This window comes from Fulmarus glacialis, unplaced genomic scaffold (genome assembly GCF_000690835.1).
Source record: "Fulmarus glacialis isolate BGI_N327 unplaced genomic scaffold, ASM69083v1 scaffold658, whole genome shotgun sequence".
In the NCBI taxonomy this organism is placed as follows: domain Eukaryota; kingdom Metazoa; phylum Chordata; class Aves; order Procellariiformes; family Procellariidae; genus Fulmarus; species Fulmarus glacialis.
Window position 1 is genome coordinate 603 of NW_009226093.1, and position 16,396 is coordinate 16,998.

The 16,396-nt window shown below is 40.4% G+C and overlaps 1 protein-coding gene across 1 annotated transcript in view; it reads right to left on the minus strand.

Annotated features, from left to right (window-relative positions):
* Positions 1-4,493: 4,493 nt before the first annotated feature.
* The window catches only part of TMEM43 (transmembrane protein 43), a 13,841-nt gene continuing 1,938 nt past the window's right edge, over positions 4,494-16,396 (minus strand). The window contains exons 3-12 of the mRNA XM_009582675.1: positions 15,563-15,697; positions 14,742-14,836; positions 12,777-12,826; positions 10,443-10,512; positions 8,568-8,638; positions 8,281-8,402; positions 7,590-7,664; positions 7,407-7,508; positions 5,773-5,890; positions 4,494-4,782 (exon numbers count right to left, since the gene is read on the minus strand). Of these exons, the coding sequence (XP_009580970.1) occupies positions 4,580-4,782; positions 5,773-5,890; positions 7,407-7,508; positions 7,590-7,664; positions 8,281-8,402; positions 8,568-8,638; positions 10,443-10,512; positions 12,777-12,826; positions 14,742-14,836; positions 15,563-15,697 (1,041 nt within the window). The 3' untranslated portion in view covers positions 4,494-4,579. The remainder of the gene's footprint in view (positions 4,783-5,772; positions 5,891-7,406; positions 7,509-7,589; positions 7,665-8,280; positions 8,403-8,567; positions 8,639-10,442; positions 10,513-12,776; positions 12,827-14,741; positions 14,837-15,562; positions 15,698-16,396) is intronic.

Genomic DNA, 16,396 nt, shown 5'->3' on the forward strand with positions numbered 1-16,396 from the left:
TGAAAGAATGCTTGACATCCAGAAATAGAAACATACTGCGTTGGGTGAGAAGCCCAAACCAGAGCAGCCAGCTTTTGTATTGTCATTAAGTGACACTGTGACGGAAGACAAGCCCTTTTAGAAAGGGGTAGTTATGAGTGATTTCTGGAGCAACTTTTCGATTTTCACGCCTGTTTTTTTCCAGACTGAGCCGTCAGCACCTGAGACAGAGAAAGGAGTGGGATTCTCTTCTGGTGAAGAAGGAGGTCCGAGTTCAGAGACTGCAGTAGGGAGTGAGCCCATTTCTTGGCCCCAAAATCGCCAGTTAGAGAAAAAAAAAGAAGAGAAGACAACCAGAAAGAGCAAGCGAGAAAAGAGAGGAGAAGCAGCACAGTTGTTCCCTTTTGAGAAACTGTGATCAGAACAAGCGTTTCTTTGCTGTTTCCAGATGCAAGAACAATAGTCACAACAAAAGTATCCTTTGCGAGTTAAGGGCTTAGTCTTCCTCTGCACTTGTGTTTCCGAGCTATCAAGTACCAACCTAATTCAGTATCAAGAGTTTCTTTTGCTATCACAGGTAATTAGGTTCATCCTTTTATCCTTGGACTTACGAGAAGCAGATGTGCAGTTGTACCTTCTGAGAAGATCACTTTGTGCTGTTGAGGTTTTTTGCTCTCTTTTGTATCACTCGGCACTAATAATTCTGTTTTCGAAGGCATTCCTTTCATTAGCACTATCTTTTCCCATTTCTCTCCTTTCCATTTTTTCCTGCTTGCTAGAACTAAAGCTGCAGCTGCTATTTAACAGCCTATGGTGAGCTGGCCGATGGACTACGAACGCCCTCTTCGATTCATACCTTATCCGAATCAGTGGTGAGGTAGAGTTCTGGTCTTACTATCTCATCGTCACAGAAGGGGAAATACTTCCTCTAAGGTGTAAAAAAATACGCAATCAAGATTGGGAGGAATCTGAAAATTTACTTTCTAAAGAATACCTGCCTTTTGTGAAAGCTCAATTTTGGCTTTTCAGCCTACAATCTTCCTTTCCTTTCAGACATCTTGTGCATTAGAAGGGAGAAGCCCTGTCCTCATTTCAAGCTTAAGGTTAAATATGTCATCTTAAGTAATTTGAATATATACATATTTGTTCCAGTTTTGTTTTATCAAGACCATGTGGATATGTTCTGGAGCAAAACATGGAAAACTGGCTGAGTATCATTGTCAGAAACAAAATTCACTGAAACCAGAGAGCTCTTGTAAATGTTATCCAGTACCTAAGCATTTAAAAACTGTTAAGAGAGGAATGTTAAATCTACACAAGCTTTTCCTGCAGTTGTGTAATAGAAATGCTGATCTGTCTTTTGCAGTATTTTTATAATTAAATTACACTGACACTGTCTCTAAAAATAGAGGGGAGTACAGTCTAGTCATTGGTGGACATGGTCACAGAGGAAAGATTGAAATGCAAGAAAATGGCTTACATTTAATTATGTTCAGAAAAAAACTCTATTTTTGTACTGTATTTGTAGAACAAAATAAAGTATGGAAAAAGAGTACGTTGTCCGTTACACCTCCCCTCCAGCCAGCTCATTCTTCTGTAAGCAGCTGTGCTTCCTTGGAAGGACTCTCACGCAAGGTTAAGAGCACACCGTAGTATTCCAGGAGTCACAGATCGGGTCCCAGGATATCCCAGAGCTGGCTGCTTGTGAATTGTTTTAATGTTAGGGGTCTTCATTTGGAGTTTTTAGTTTTTGCCACCAAATTCTAAGTCAATAAAGACCAACCTAAGTTGGAGGCTTGGGGAGTAGGTATGACCTGTATATAAGGCTCAAGAGAAATTCTAAATCTTGCATGAAGTGGTAAAACTGCAGAAGGCACGGAGGACGTGGTTCCTTCTGCGTTAATCATTGTGCCGATATGCAGGACACACCCTGAGATGAGTACTTTGAATGCGAGGGCCCACGTCCAGCTCCTGCTGGGATCGGTACTTCTTCATCTGCTTAAAATGGTACCAGCTGTACCAAAGTGACTCTATACTTCCTAACTTGGGACATGGCACAGATACAGAGTTACGAGTCTAGTGACTATTTATAGTCGGCAGGGAAGGAGACAAAAACATTTTCCGACGGCAGGATCCTACTTCTCGGCTACGTAGGCAGCCAGCTCTCCTAACCTAAGCATGCAAAAGAAGAAAGAGTAAATATGCTTTAAGGGAGATCAAAGCAGAAAGGGAAGATGATTGACAGATCAGGTACATGTTCTGTCAGATTTTGGTAGGGAAGCAAGAGAAATACTGCTTCAGTTGTTTCCATAGAAACGTTGTTTGTGTACGTGCAATGAAAGCGAACCTTGGCTCCACCAGCACGCCTGGCCTGGGAAACATGAAGTTCTTGTCTGTGAAAGGAATCTTACTTTATTTTGCGTCATTCCTGTGCACACACTAGTATGTGAGACTAAAGTATTTTAAGCTGCTGAAGGCATAGGTAAACCCCCACTCTCTTTAAAAACGCAAGAGGCTGTGTCCAGTCAGGTTGAACCATCATATTTTTCAAATGATCTTACGGAGGCGAGGAAGTTGCTATTACTTAAGTAGTCAGTAATAGGGAGTAAAACCATGGTAGGCCGGAATCAGCCTTTCATCACGAAGAAGTATATAGACCAGACAGCAGCTGTGCTGTTATTAGGGACTTGCTTCCCAAAATGGGGAAATATTTGCAGGCTAAACAAAATCCAACTGCACATTTATCTCAACCAACAACAGAAAACTAGCTCATGTGGAACTACAAACTAATCCTCCATGTATCTGGACACTAGTCCTGGACATGAAACATGCAATACTTAAATGTAATAAAAAAGAAGCCTACAGACCAACCTTTTGAAAATTGTATTTTATTAAATATACAAAAGCTCAGCACTTCTGTAGAAAATGGTATCTTAATCTCTAATATGGTAATGCGAGTTAGTTTCCTGCATCATTGGTAAAACAGCAGTCCAACACTTGTTTTTCTCCCTAGGGGACTGCAATTCTTAATTGATGGAGCAAAAGTTGGTGTTAGCAAGCAGCAGAAAGACTGCGCAGTATCGCTAAGGCGTGTCAGCTGCATGCGTGAGACCACCTGCACTTCTATAACCTTTCCCTCACTACTACTGCTTTTACCAGAGGAACCGAGCCATGAGACTGAATTGACAACATTCAAATACCAGAAGAATGAAAAGAATTAAGGCTAATAAAGTAATTACTACTTCTCAGAACATTTATGATTTATAACTCAGATCTCTATTTCAGTGCCATTTGTAGTAAACATTTGGTTCTGTGTATGTTCAAGTTAAGTTCCTTTGGTACGGGGAGCACATTGCTCCTGACGGTAGTAACTGTATATCATAAATGAAGACATTATTTTTTTACTGAATTGTGTGTCCTGACAGAAAAAAAAAAACACTGTAGTGTAGGGAGGGCACACCTGGAAGCGAGACTCTAGCTAGGAGGAGAGAGACTTAAAAACAGTATGAGATAGTGTCTAATCTCAAGTACTGGTTACAGCAGAAATACGTAAACATGAGCCATCACAACACTACAGGAAGGCATTCCTCTAACATGATATAAAGCTCAAAATTTAGGCTACTAAAGTCTATGAAATCTAATCAGGCAAAAATGCTTTCATTATTTAATTCCATGGAGTATGTTCATTGTCCTTACTAAGTGAAATTCAAGAAAGAAACAGTATACACAGCAAAAAACCCCCAAATATTTTAAAGAATATACATTCAATTATAAAAGTTAATTTTGTTTCAAGGCAGCAGGTTTTATTTTTAAAGGTTGGTGACCTCTGAGTATCCCCTTAAATAAGTGCAATTCAAAGTTAAATTTTTGAAATAGTTATGCAATGGTATAGTCCACACTACCATTTTGGATGCTTAACCAAAAACAACTTCAGAGACTTTTTAAAAGCTGGGGGAAATCAATGTTTTCTTACAAATCCGCCCCTACCTCAGAGCACTGCTAACCTGGCCACTCATTATTTCAAGTTTCTTTGCAAATCCTCAGTCCAAAAGCGTACATTTTACGTAAGTATTGTGTGAAATTTGACTAAGTTGTGTTTTCCCTTTGAACACATACACTTCCAAATGCATCAGCCAAAGAAGTGTACATGACTGTGCATATAAGAAAAGGCAGCAGAGGAGGGTTTGGCAGAGGCAGGTCCCCACACGTGTTTCCTAAGGATATCTAATCACAGTCCATGTGATCAAGATGGCACTTCCTCCATAATACACAAGGTGCCCCACCTGTCAGTGAGGACTTGCCAGTTCTCAAATTGGGGAATTAGTAAGTGGTAAGAGGTACAAATCTGCTTGTTCAACTGACTTATAATCAATACAGACACTCCAAATTGCTTTTTTCCCCAAAGTCAATGTCATTGGCTTCCTACACACAGCATCCTATACTCATATTTTTCATGGATAACGTGTATGAAAAACCACACTGAAGCCCGCTCCCCAGCTCTTGGTGCAGATATGCTGTAAGCATGCTGCAGTAACCGGGACAGAAATGCACTTGAAAAGTTTCTAACCAGGATTCAGCGCAAAACCCGACCACGTCCTTCTCACTGCTGCTTCTTTGGTGGAACACGAGATTTCGCAAACACAATTGGAACTACGGAGAGCAACCCGATCAGCAAAGCCCAGAGAGGGCGGTAGAAGAGCCAGCCAATGGAGATGGTCAGGAGCGATAGCGAACTGGCTACGCAGAAGGCAAATGCTTTTAATCCAATGTTAACCAGATCTCTCACAACAGGAAACCAGTCCACTGCAGAAAGAATTAAACAAGGGATAAAGCAGTTGACAAGATAATAGTTTAAAAGGAAGTCTTATTCATGCCTAGGATTTGCACACTAACTATCGCAATCAAAAGACAGACTCAAATCATTTATCAAGAGCACTGGATAAGGCATTTCAGCAGAGTATCCTCAAGGCATTTGTTAATTAAGCAACAGCTAAACATCTAAGACAATGGTATCCTCATCTCTTCAGATGGGAAGTAATCCAAAATTAAGCCAGAAGTCCTGTCCAAGGCTTGACAGGCAGAGTAGACTGATAGCCTTGCAGCTATGGAACAAGTCTGAGGCAACTGATACAATATGCTAGCACAAAAATTAATTTCTGGCAACAGTAAATCTTGCAGTAGCATGTATATGGATAAGTAAATAAGAAAAAAAAAAAAGAGAGTGCACCACTACAAAGCAAATGATAGCTTTGATGTTTGAAGTTTATACAAGTTGGAGGCACCGTCCTGCTTTTCTCTAACTTTTTATTCCAACATTTTTCTATGCTAAAAGGATAAACGAAAACCTTTTTTGCTGTGTGTTCACAGTAGTGTACAATAACCAGACACAAAGACATGTTACTATACAACTACTAATTAAGACCTGTTGGGGGGACCACCTGTGTATGGGTGGAGAAAGTAACAGGATTGCAGCACCTTGACTTAGACTTGAAAGAACCAGCCCAATGTGTGCTTTGGCTTCTGACTTTGGTAAGCACTGGGCTGGGATCTTCTGAGGTTGGCAACAGATATTTGCATGGTGTTTTTTTTACTGTTCACAAAGCAACCACCTGGTTCTGGGATCCTGTTTACCTGCAATTGGCTACAGTGACTTTCAGATCAAATCCAATCTGAGTTCAAACCAGATTCCTCCTGATCTCCAAATTAATTAATTGCGTATGTGAGCAAGAGAGGACCTCTCCAGGGCTTACGAACCTCTTTCTAAATCATTTTACCTTTCTGTAAAAAACTTACCCAAAGTGTAAAAGATTCGGGTCATTAGGCTGATGCCTACAAACATCGCCAGCCAGCCTGCTGCACGGAGGGCCCAGGTCTTCATGGTGTTACTCTCATGCTCTTTCTGAAACACCTCCTGAAAGCAAACACCATTATATGCAGCCTGTTTCTCAATTTCCTTTCAGATCCTCTTGATTCCAGTATATTATGAGCAAATCAGAGCCAATAGCATTTTAGGAGTACAAATTCTCTCATAGAAGATATATTGCAGCTCATTCTGCAGTGTCTTTTTGCACACACTACAATAGATTTTGAAGTGCAGCACAAGGGAAACCAGCATTTTTCTAAATTAATACAGCTAAACAAGCACTGTTCAACACACTATAACCACAGGCAGAAAGCACACAGTTTTTACTGCAAATGGATACATTCAACATTACTGCAGAAAATAAGACACTAATAAGTAAATGTAATACGGAGGAATGATCTGACTTCATTATGTTTGCAGGAACAGAGAAAAGGCAACAATATCCACTGATGGCTGAAAGAAAGATATTTGAAAGAAAGTAAGCAGCATGCAGGGAAGAAAAGATAAAAGGTATGTGTATATTGCATCAGGCAAAACAAAGCATCTATTTGCAAGAATTCTGAGTAAGATTTTTTTCAAAATGGGTTGCGTGCCCCTCTGGCTCTATAAAACGTACACATGAAGATGGCTAAGACATAATAAAGCACTTAATGAGAAAAGACCTGTATGACTGATTGACTGCTTGTACATATAAGTACTCTACGAATTACTAATTTGTAGTGGGTTAATTTCCAATGAACTAAAATTCTGTCTAATGAAGATTCAGAGCTCACAGCAGAGAGCTGATTCTACTGCTACTCTCTTTCAACTCAAAACAAAAGCCTTTTTAACTGCTTTTGGGATCTCCTGTAAATTCTTGACATCTGGGATTTTTGCAGCAGGGCATGAAACAATCATTAATGGAAACAAACCTACCAAAAGGAGTAAATGAATCACCAAATTGCTGGAGCATGCAGGATTTATTGGAGCATAATGCTCTGCCTGAAGGTTCTTTCTCAGCCAGAATAGCAATAAACATTTCAAACAAGCCTAAACTCCTGTTATTAGAAGCTGAAAAGAGGATAGCTCCTACGGTTTGTTTAATTAAAGCCTGATTTTTACTATTTTTACATACGACCTTTTCAAAAGCACATGCTTGCATGTGTAAGTGGGAAACTACCAAAGAGCAAATAAAAGCAAAATGAGAAGGCACAGAAACAGCCTTTAAAGCAAAGGATGTTCAGCAGCAACACAAGGGGATTTTAAAAAAATAAATATATAGCTACTTTAGCCACAGTTCCTTTTTAAAATTAAAAAACCATCAGGAATAACTATAGCCAAATTATGTACTGCTAGTGGGCGAAGCACGGCATTTTGCTGCAACACAAAGAACGTGCAGAAACCTGGAAGGGAAAAACAGGCTATAACGCGTTGTCCTAGAAAAAGGAGAGAGAAAAGCCAATGTTTACATTGAGCATCTCCTTCTCTAGAGCAGGTCTGATGGAGAATGAGAGCTTGCTCCCCTGCTGCTTCTGCACTACTATCTCCAATTTTAACCCTTCACTAGTATGGTGTGGTATCTCACCTCCACGGAGAGATCCCCAGGGTACAGAATCTGCAGGACATCTCCAGACTTGGCATGATACGGAACCAGTTGATCACCTCGCTGGCGAGCAATCACAGTCACCTTGGAAGAAAGGGGAAAATATTTACTGGTTACTGAGTTGGGAACAGAGTTTGCAGAACACAGAAACAGCTGAAGACTCACCTTATCAGCAGAGCCCAAATGGGGGTCATCTCCACTCAGACCTGCATAGAAGAATGAGACACGAAGGTCTCCTACCTACAAACAAGAGAATATTGGAAGTCAAGAAAGATTTCTTTACAAAGGAGAATCACAGGAAAGACAACTCTGCATGGGAACACCCTTTATGTATCAACACTTTTTCTGAACATTTATGTCAAGCCAGAGGATACCCAGAATGATTTCCAAGCTGTACTTTTTTCAGGCCTAGTTGATAGCCAAAACAGGACAGCTCAAATGCTGTTTTGCAATACCCCCTCTGATGTAGCTGCAGGAGCACATTAACACCAATGAGATCCTATATTCATCCCTTGTCATTTCATCTTTTGGCAGAGGAGGGCAGGCAGCACAAGCTGACAACAAGCTATTTCATTGTACTCCGTTCAGTACAGCAAGGCAGAGGTAGAACCCACCTCCCAGCACCATCCCGTGCCTTTCCATTTAAAAGCATGGCAGACTCTAGAAAACAGAAGACAAAGAAGCAGGATCAGAAGCTTCCTGCAAGAGAAGCACTCATGCTGAAGGACTGTACTAATGGTGTCACCCTATGTAATGGTCTGCACTCCGATTTCTACATATTTAAATAGAAATGGGACATGCCCCAACTTTCTTTTTCACATAATACCACTGCTTTGGTTTATCTTTCTCATCTTACTTCTGGACGCCTGGGGTTCTCGCTGTGGTAAAAGTAATCTCCTCCTCGGGTAACATCAGCATGTGGATCCTCAAGGTTTGACAAGCTCAACTGCTTGAAGTCATCAATTTTATCCACAAGACCTAAGCAGAATAAAGAAACAAGCTCAGGTCCAGTGTCTCACTTGGAACAGCCAATTTGCTAGCTGGCTTCCTGATTATCACTTGAAATTACTGCCATTGTGGAAAGAACCAAAGTCTGCTGCTGATGCAACAGCAGACACAAAGCCAGCACAAAGCAATCCTTACCCTTGGAAAGAACAAAGCTGCCAATCTGGACGTTAGGAGAAACAGCAGTGAAAGACTCCACAGCCATGGCACTGTGGAACAGAGAGAGTCCCTGATTAGTCCCAGAATTATGATCAAACTCTTGATTTGCAGTATGTAATATACAGCACATAAAAGGTAGTATGGCAAACATCAGGAGAAACTCAAAGAGCTAAATGGCTGTGATGATGTGAAAACAAATCCATCAGGAAACTGTGTCCAGGCTTCATAGTGTTGGAGCCATTAAAGTAAGTTAAGACAAGACAGAACTGTTTCATCCTCTGGCCTGACCTTCCATTCACACTATAGGATTTCACTGTTTTTTTCTGTACTGAACCTATAATGGGCTGAAATGGAGTTCAGCTTTTAGGAAGCTATTCAGTGGTGATATAGAGGTTTTGAGTGACAATGAATTAATCACATTCCTAGATGAATTCCTGCAATATTTAACTACACTCATTCTAGCCTGAATTTATTTAGCTTCCACTGTCAACTGCTAGATCTTACCTGCTAAATTAAGAAACCTAGATCATGAACCTTCTCCATATAAAAGTACATCATGGCCAAGTTAATTAAATTCCAAACTCCTTTACTTACAGACTTGCCTTCATTCTCATAAGTAGTGCTACTAGAATCTCCTTGGCAGTAAACAACAGATTTTATTTTCACAAATGTCTAAGTTGCATAAAAAGATAAGATGGCTGGACGGAAGGAAGAAGACATGTAGTACACACCTAAAATAGACTCTCATTAATGCCAGGCATGTATTCTAAAATTCAGCACGTCTGCATACACTGTGCTGTCTCACGCAAAGATCCACCACAGTTATGCTCAGTCTCCTTGGTTTGCACCAATGCACTCAGATGAAATGTTCTTAGCTGCAGCACTTTTTAAAATTACGTACTGCAATAGCACTAAATCAAAAATGTTTCTTACTCTCAACTGGAAATTTGCATTTACTGGAGAATGCTTGGAGAATTTTCATTAACAAAAAAAGTGTGCAAGGGGAGGAGAGCTAAAGCAGGTATGTCATCTGTGCATCCTTTTTTCCATTATCTCTCATCTATACAAGTCTGCTAGTTGGGACTTATAATCAAAACCACACAGATCTACGCTTTCCCTCCTGAAGTAGTACTTCCAAATAAAGGACAGTGTATTTGGATGAGCCCACAGAACCAAAACAAAGTTCAGGAGATTTTGCGAAGTTCAAGTTTTGTTGAAATCCTGGTCCTACTATCTCTCCAGCTGTATTTTTCACTCACACATGATGTTTTTTACCAGATGGCATCCTGCATCCTAAGGAACGAAGCAGGTGCTGTGAGAATGACAAGCAAGCTAAAACTTAGCATTAAAAATGGCACATTGTAGCGTAACTACAATGCTGCAAATGAGAGATACATGAAACAAATTATATATGGGCGATTGCCATAAATAAGCCTGTGAGCTCACGCGTGCTAGCTTAGAAAAAGCAGATGAAAGTGGCGTGACAAGCTCATGCGATGCCTGCTATCCTAACCCTGTACTTGTAATAGAGGAAAGAATTAATAATAGACTGCACTAACAGACAATAAAAGTCAGAAAGGAACCCATTCAAGTTCTCCTACATGGAGACCACATGGTCCAGAGGTATATAATAATAGCCTGATGTCCAGCCATTAGTAATGGATAGCTTAATTCTGGTTCCACCAGGGAGCTTTGAACTGCTCTCTTATCTCTCTATGCCTTAGTTCTCCCAACTACCAAAAGATCAACAGTTTCCATCCACTTCACTGTGTCATGAAGATTAGTCATTTAGCTTTCATCTTTGGTCAGATACAGTGACAGAATCTAGAGGGACTGTGCTAGGTGGTAAATTACCTAGGGTTTTTGTGTCCAATTTCTCGATCAAAGTTTCTGCTGTTCACAACTTCTGATTTCCATTCGGTATCTAAAGAAAATGATATGAAGGTTGAGGAGAAAACAGGAAAAATTGCCATCAGATCTTAGTTATTGAAGACACCTTTCAACCAATGAATGAGTTCTAAGTTACACTTGCAGTAATAACGTTTACATCAAAGTATGTACGTGATAGTCTGTACTGATACTTAAATCCATCTTCCTAGCATATTAACGAGGAATGGCAGGATTTAGAAAAAAAGGATTTTAGCGATAAAATCGTAACTCAACTTCATTCAATGGGAGCTTTGCTGTTGGGTTCGATTCCTCGTTCCACTCTTTGGGAATAATCTGGTTTTGTGAGGAAAGGCTGTGAGCTCTGCTGGAACTAGCAAATTTCAGTGCAGTCAAGCAACAGACAGAGATGGTACCTGTATGTGCCACTGTCAAAAATGCATAATGCTGCCTTCCTTCAGGCCACAGCAGCCTTCCCACATCCCCAGAACAGATTCCAGTAGGTTTCTTATAACTCCTACAAAACTAGAGTCCCTTTTTTGAGCAGCTTCCATATTAAATATAGCTTGCTCTACTTCCATGAAGGAGTAGAGAAGAAGGAAAGGAAATTCGGTTAAACAGTGGCATAGGGATCATTGTAAGGGATATTCTGGTGCATTGGGTACGTGGCAAGATTTTGGTAGTTGGGGAGAGGGTGCAGGGGTAGCCTCTGTGGGAAGAGGTCAGGGGCTGCCCTGTGTTGGACACAGCTGGCTCCATATCGAACCCACTGCAGGCCACAGCTGAGCCCCTCAGTAAAGTTCAGGGCACTTCTGTGAAAACATTTTTAAGAAAGGGCAGAAAACACCAAATGGGGAAGTGAGGACACAAAAAGGAGAAACAGAGGGAACACCAAAGTCAGAGGAGGAGGTGCTCCACAGCAGAGCAGATATTCACTGCAGCATGGGGAGAGTCCACGCTGGAGCATGGGAAAAGTGTAAGAAGGGAAGAGTGGCAGAGAGAAACCACTATGTACTGACTGTAAACCTACCCGCACCCCCTGCACTGCTTGTTCCTTCAGTGAAGGGAGTGAGTGTAACCTGTGGCAATAACAACGGGTCGGGGGGCAAGGGGAGAGGAGTCTGAAGTGAAGTTGAGCCTGGGAAAGGGTGAGAGCAAATGTGTTTACCCAACACCTGAATCAGTAATTAAAGATTTATTTTAATTGACAATAAATAAGTTAATTTTCCTCAAGTCAAGTCTGTTTTGCCCATGATGGTAAAATTGGTAAGTGATCTCCCTATCTTTATTTCAACCCACAAGCTCTCTCATTCCTGTTCTTCCCAATCTCTTACCCAGTCCTGCTGAGAGGGAGAGTAAGTAAGCGGCTACGTGGGCCCTTGGCTGCCAGCCAAAGCTAACCCACCTCATCTAGTAATATATGGAATTTTAATGGACAGAATCCACCAATCTTGAGAGGGCAGCTGTTTTTTTAAATGGCATTTCTTTTTGTTCCCTGCCACTGTAAGGCTGTTTTTCACAGCTCATCACCACTAGCTTTGCTCCTTATGTATCTCCATGCTGCAAGATCCCATGCTTCACTGAGCTGGGGTATTTTTATGAGCACACCTAGAAACTGCTGCACACCCATGTTACACAACCGCGTGCTTTAATCAGAGATAAACGAAGCACAGAGACCAACCTCCAGAAACACGATGACTCAGAGTATTTTTCTGCCACTGGGTAGATCAGAATAATGCTCTCAGTTCTGCTCCTACCAAAAAAACATTTGGCAAAAGCCACAGCGCACATCAGAAGGTGCTGATGGTTTTCATTAGCTGGTATCAACACCTAAACAGACTCTCAACAGGCTGTCTTACAGGTTGGAGCTACACTGTTCTTCCCTGTCTATTCTCTTCTGCTCATGCCTGACATATGCCTCATTACTCCACTTCTGAAGAGTAATCTCAGGCATAGCTTTGAACACACTCCCATCTCTGCCCATCTCCTGTCACTGAGGTCCTTATGGGTCCTATCTCTGGAGCATCCTATCCCTGGATGCTGCTCTGAACCTCTAGGAGTTCCAAGACTTTCTGTACTAGTTTCTTGGTAACAGCATACCTCCTTTCACCTCAGTTACCTCAAGAAAGGGAGGTCCTACCATTTGTTTAGGAAACAGAATTTTTGCTTATTTCTTCACATTCCTTTCCTTTCTTTCCCAACAAGAAAATACAGTGTTTACAACAAAAATCAAAATACACACGCATAAAAGTCCAAAGTTACATGCATAAAAGAAAAAGGATTTTCTGTTGATCAACTTACTGTATGAATACTTTGTCTCTTTCTTAATCTCACCATTCTCTTCATATTCCCTGCAGAGAAAAAGGGTGGGATGAGAACCAAAACAGTGCACACACACCCTTGCTCCGGGCAGAATACACTTTACAAATGAAATGCACAGACAGCTCACTGGTAACACAAACTTATCTTTACAAGTAAACTAACTCTTCTCTGAACTACCTAATCTGAAGACACAGATTCTCTGTACAAGGAGAAAACTACACACAAACGCTAAACAGCCACAAGCCTTTTATTCCCATGTTGCCAACAAGGAGCTGACTAGATCGATGTGGAACAACCAGTATTAAAGACAGTGAGACAAGCTGACCTAAACCAACAAGTCTTTTAGAGATGCTGCACCATAACCATGTTAAAACTGAGAAGTTATTTTTCACACCTTCACAACCTTTTTGTATGACACAAAAGACATTTGGCACTTGAGTTCTGTGGAGTCAGACCTACATAATGGCTAATAACTTTTATACTACTTTCAGTGGAATTATTATTAATAACAGAAACATTTTTCCCCTTCTGCTTGCAACTACTAGCAGAGTAGCTAACATCTCATTACAGTTTTGTAAATCCCACTGAAAAGGTACCCAGACTGCAATATTGCCTATTATAAATTAATCTGAGTGTCTCTCAAGCAACTAAAATTTGCAGTTTACTTTCACAGCTAGAAATTAATGTTGACTTTTGATTATTAAGGATAAGGGGTAGCTGAGTCTTCTAAAAATGGAGAAATCATGTCTTGGTTTAATTAAGTACTTCAATTTGCACATGTATGAGGTACTAAAGAAACTAAGAAATTTCCCTCATAGTAACACGCCAAAAAGTTTCAAGTGTCCACAAGTCTGAGAAAAGAATCTGACTTCTAGATTCAATTGTCTACAATAGGGTTTTTTAATTGCTTTGAAATATTCTAGTGTATGTTAGGCTGTAGATATCAACCAGGCAGTTTTTGGGTCAATGGGTTTATCAAAGTTTATTCTGGAATTCATAATTGAAACTGTTGGGTTCACTTACTTTTCTAACAAAAGTTAAGACCTTTTGGGAGATTTAAAAAAAAAAAACAACAACTGACCAACCAAAAAAACCCAGGAAGTAAATCATTGTCATTGTGGAAGAAAGGAAGAAAGCCAAGGGGAAATATGATGAAGTTTCTGGATTCAGCAAAAATCTTTTTGTATTTCCTTTTTCAGGACAGGGAAAAAAAATTGGCTTAAGGGTCCATGATCAAGTTTTAGGGAATGGCAGCAGGAAAGGCTTACTAGATGCAGGGAAAAAGAGGATTATAAAGTTTTATTTGAAAAAATTAATGACCAAGTATTTTGGGACAATGGTTTTGATTCTGCTAATCAACTAGCAGGCAGGGAGTATTATGGGGGTGGAGTTACAGAAATCCTGATGGGCAGAAAGTACATCAATAAATAAAAGAAGCTTTAGGAACATTAGAAAAGATAGAAATCGACTGAGTCTTTGGGAAAAACACAAGTGTTTTCTTCTTTTTTTCTCTTTTTCATAAATTGGTAAAGGTCTTTGAATTCTGTTGACAACACATATGACAGAAAATAGATCAACGGGCTCTGAGGTGGCTCAGCATCAGACAACAATAATGAAAACAAAAAACCACAGCTGCAGCATGGAGGCCAAGAAACCCCATATGAAGTTATACAAAACCAGGAAGTGGAAACATTTGATAAAAGGCCTTGGATGTTAGCCAAATTTTATCAGATGCAAATTCTGCAGCATTAACCATCTACAAGACCTGACATCTCCAAGGAAATTAAAGTGACTCTCTAAAAAACCCCAAGAGTTCTAGAATTCTCCTGCTGTAAAGACTTGTTGGGTTTTTTTATTTTAGACTTGGGGGGAGAAAAAAAAATGTGATGGGATCCTGTTAATACAACAGCTTTATAAACAACTTTTAAAGATTTCTTCACTTACGTGGAATCTTCATATTCTACCCATTGGTACATTTCCACATTACGCTTAAGTTTGACAGCCTGGATGGAGAGCCCATAGCTGGGATCAAACAAAGGCTATTTAAAAATTAAAGAAAATACAAGTCAGTATAAATGCTGTACCTCACAAACTCAAACACTGTACTTCTATTATCAAACCCATTTGCATACCTCACTGAACATAGTTAGTACTATGTTACACACAGCTGAATATAGAATAAATGTTATGAAAGACAAAAAGGAGCATCTCTTTATACCACTGATAAATCTGACCTAAAAAATCATCATCAAATATTATTGCCATAGCGAAGAATAAAAGCAGAAATGTTGGATAATGGTATGCAGGCTTAAGCGTTTAAACCAGGGGGAGATTTTATTTTGCTGGAAGTTACCATGCTGTGTTACCTTCTGCAATGCAGGCTGACCACAAAAAATGTCATCGCTACTGAAAAGTCAGAACTTGCAGAGCCTCTGTACTGCAAGAGCCTAAAGACTTTCCAATATCATGAATAAACAACAGGTTCCCTATGCAAAGGGGAATTGAAATTATCCACCAAAGGCAGTGGGAGGGTAAACACAGCTAGACGTAGCATGTTGCTTGGGAGCAGGGAGACCAAGGCTGTACAGCATCTCCCCGATTCCAGGCAAAGAACCAAAGCTTGGGTCGTAGCTGGCAATGCTTGCAGGGGAGGAGAGAAGCTACGTGTCTTCTCCCTGGATATCAAACATGATTTTAATTGGCAAAGACTTTTCCTTCCCTCCAAGCTTGAAATACTCGTATCTTCAAGATACTTTTTTATTTACCTTAGATGTACTCAGAGCGCCAGCTAAGTGCACCAATCTCCCTTCATTCTGCTGAGACACACTGTGGATGCTATCAAGAGGGATCACAAGAGAAAGTCCCTCATCAAGAGATTTGGCTGTTCTTAAAGCTCGTCCCTGCAATCAAGAAAAGGAAAATCAAGTTGTGGAGAATCAATGGTATTTTGTGAAAAAGGTTAGCAGACAAACGATCTGAAGACCGCAAGGAATGCTTGCACACTCAGCCTCAAGGCATATTCTCAAAACACACTTGTACTTCTCCACGCTCTCTTTCTCTGTGTCTGACACAGTTTGGGGCGGTACCTCTTACCCATGCAGCAGGACCATTAACATTGACTAAGCTCCTCAAACACACCTAGATTATTCCTACAAGGATCCAAAGCTATTACTCTTCACCTCTTACCTTGTTCATTGTTAATGAATAACTGCAAAAATCGTGCCAATTACGGTCCTTTTTCCGCAGACCATATGACTACTTGGCAGAAGTTTTCCTTAGCTTACCATCACGTTACGGTGTGCGTTTTCCTGCAAAATCACCAAAATTGGGAGCAGTTCTCTTTCCTCTTGTAGAGGTATAAAAGGAAGTCTTAGGTGAAGATTCACAGAATTCTGCTCCCCTACTCCAAAACTGCCAAAAGCATGTATGTTTGCAACGGTACGGTGTTAGGATTCCCTGCATACTTTAATTATTTTTTCAGTTTAAAACCAAGACATAAAATAACACTGAGAATAATTAACATCCTGTTGTGGTTTAACCTGGCAGGCAGCTAAACACCACACAGCCGCTTGCTCACTCCCCACCAGGGATGGGGGAGA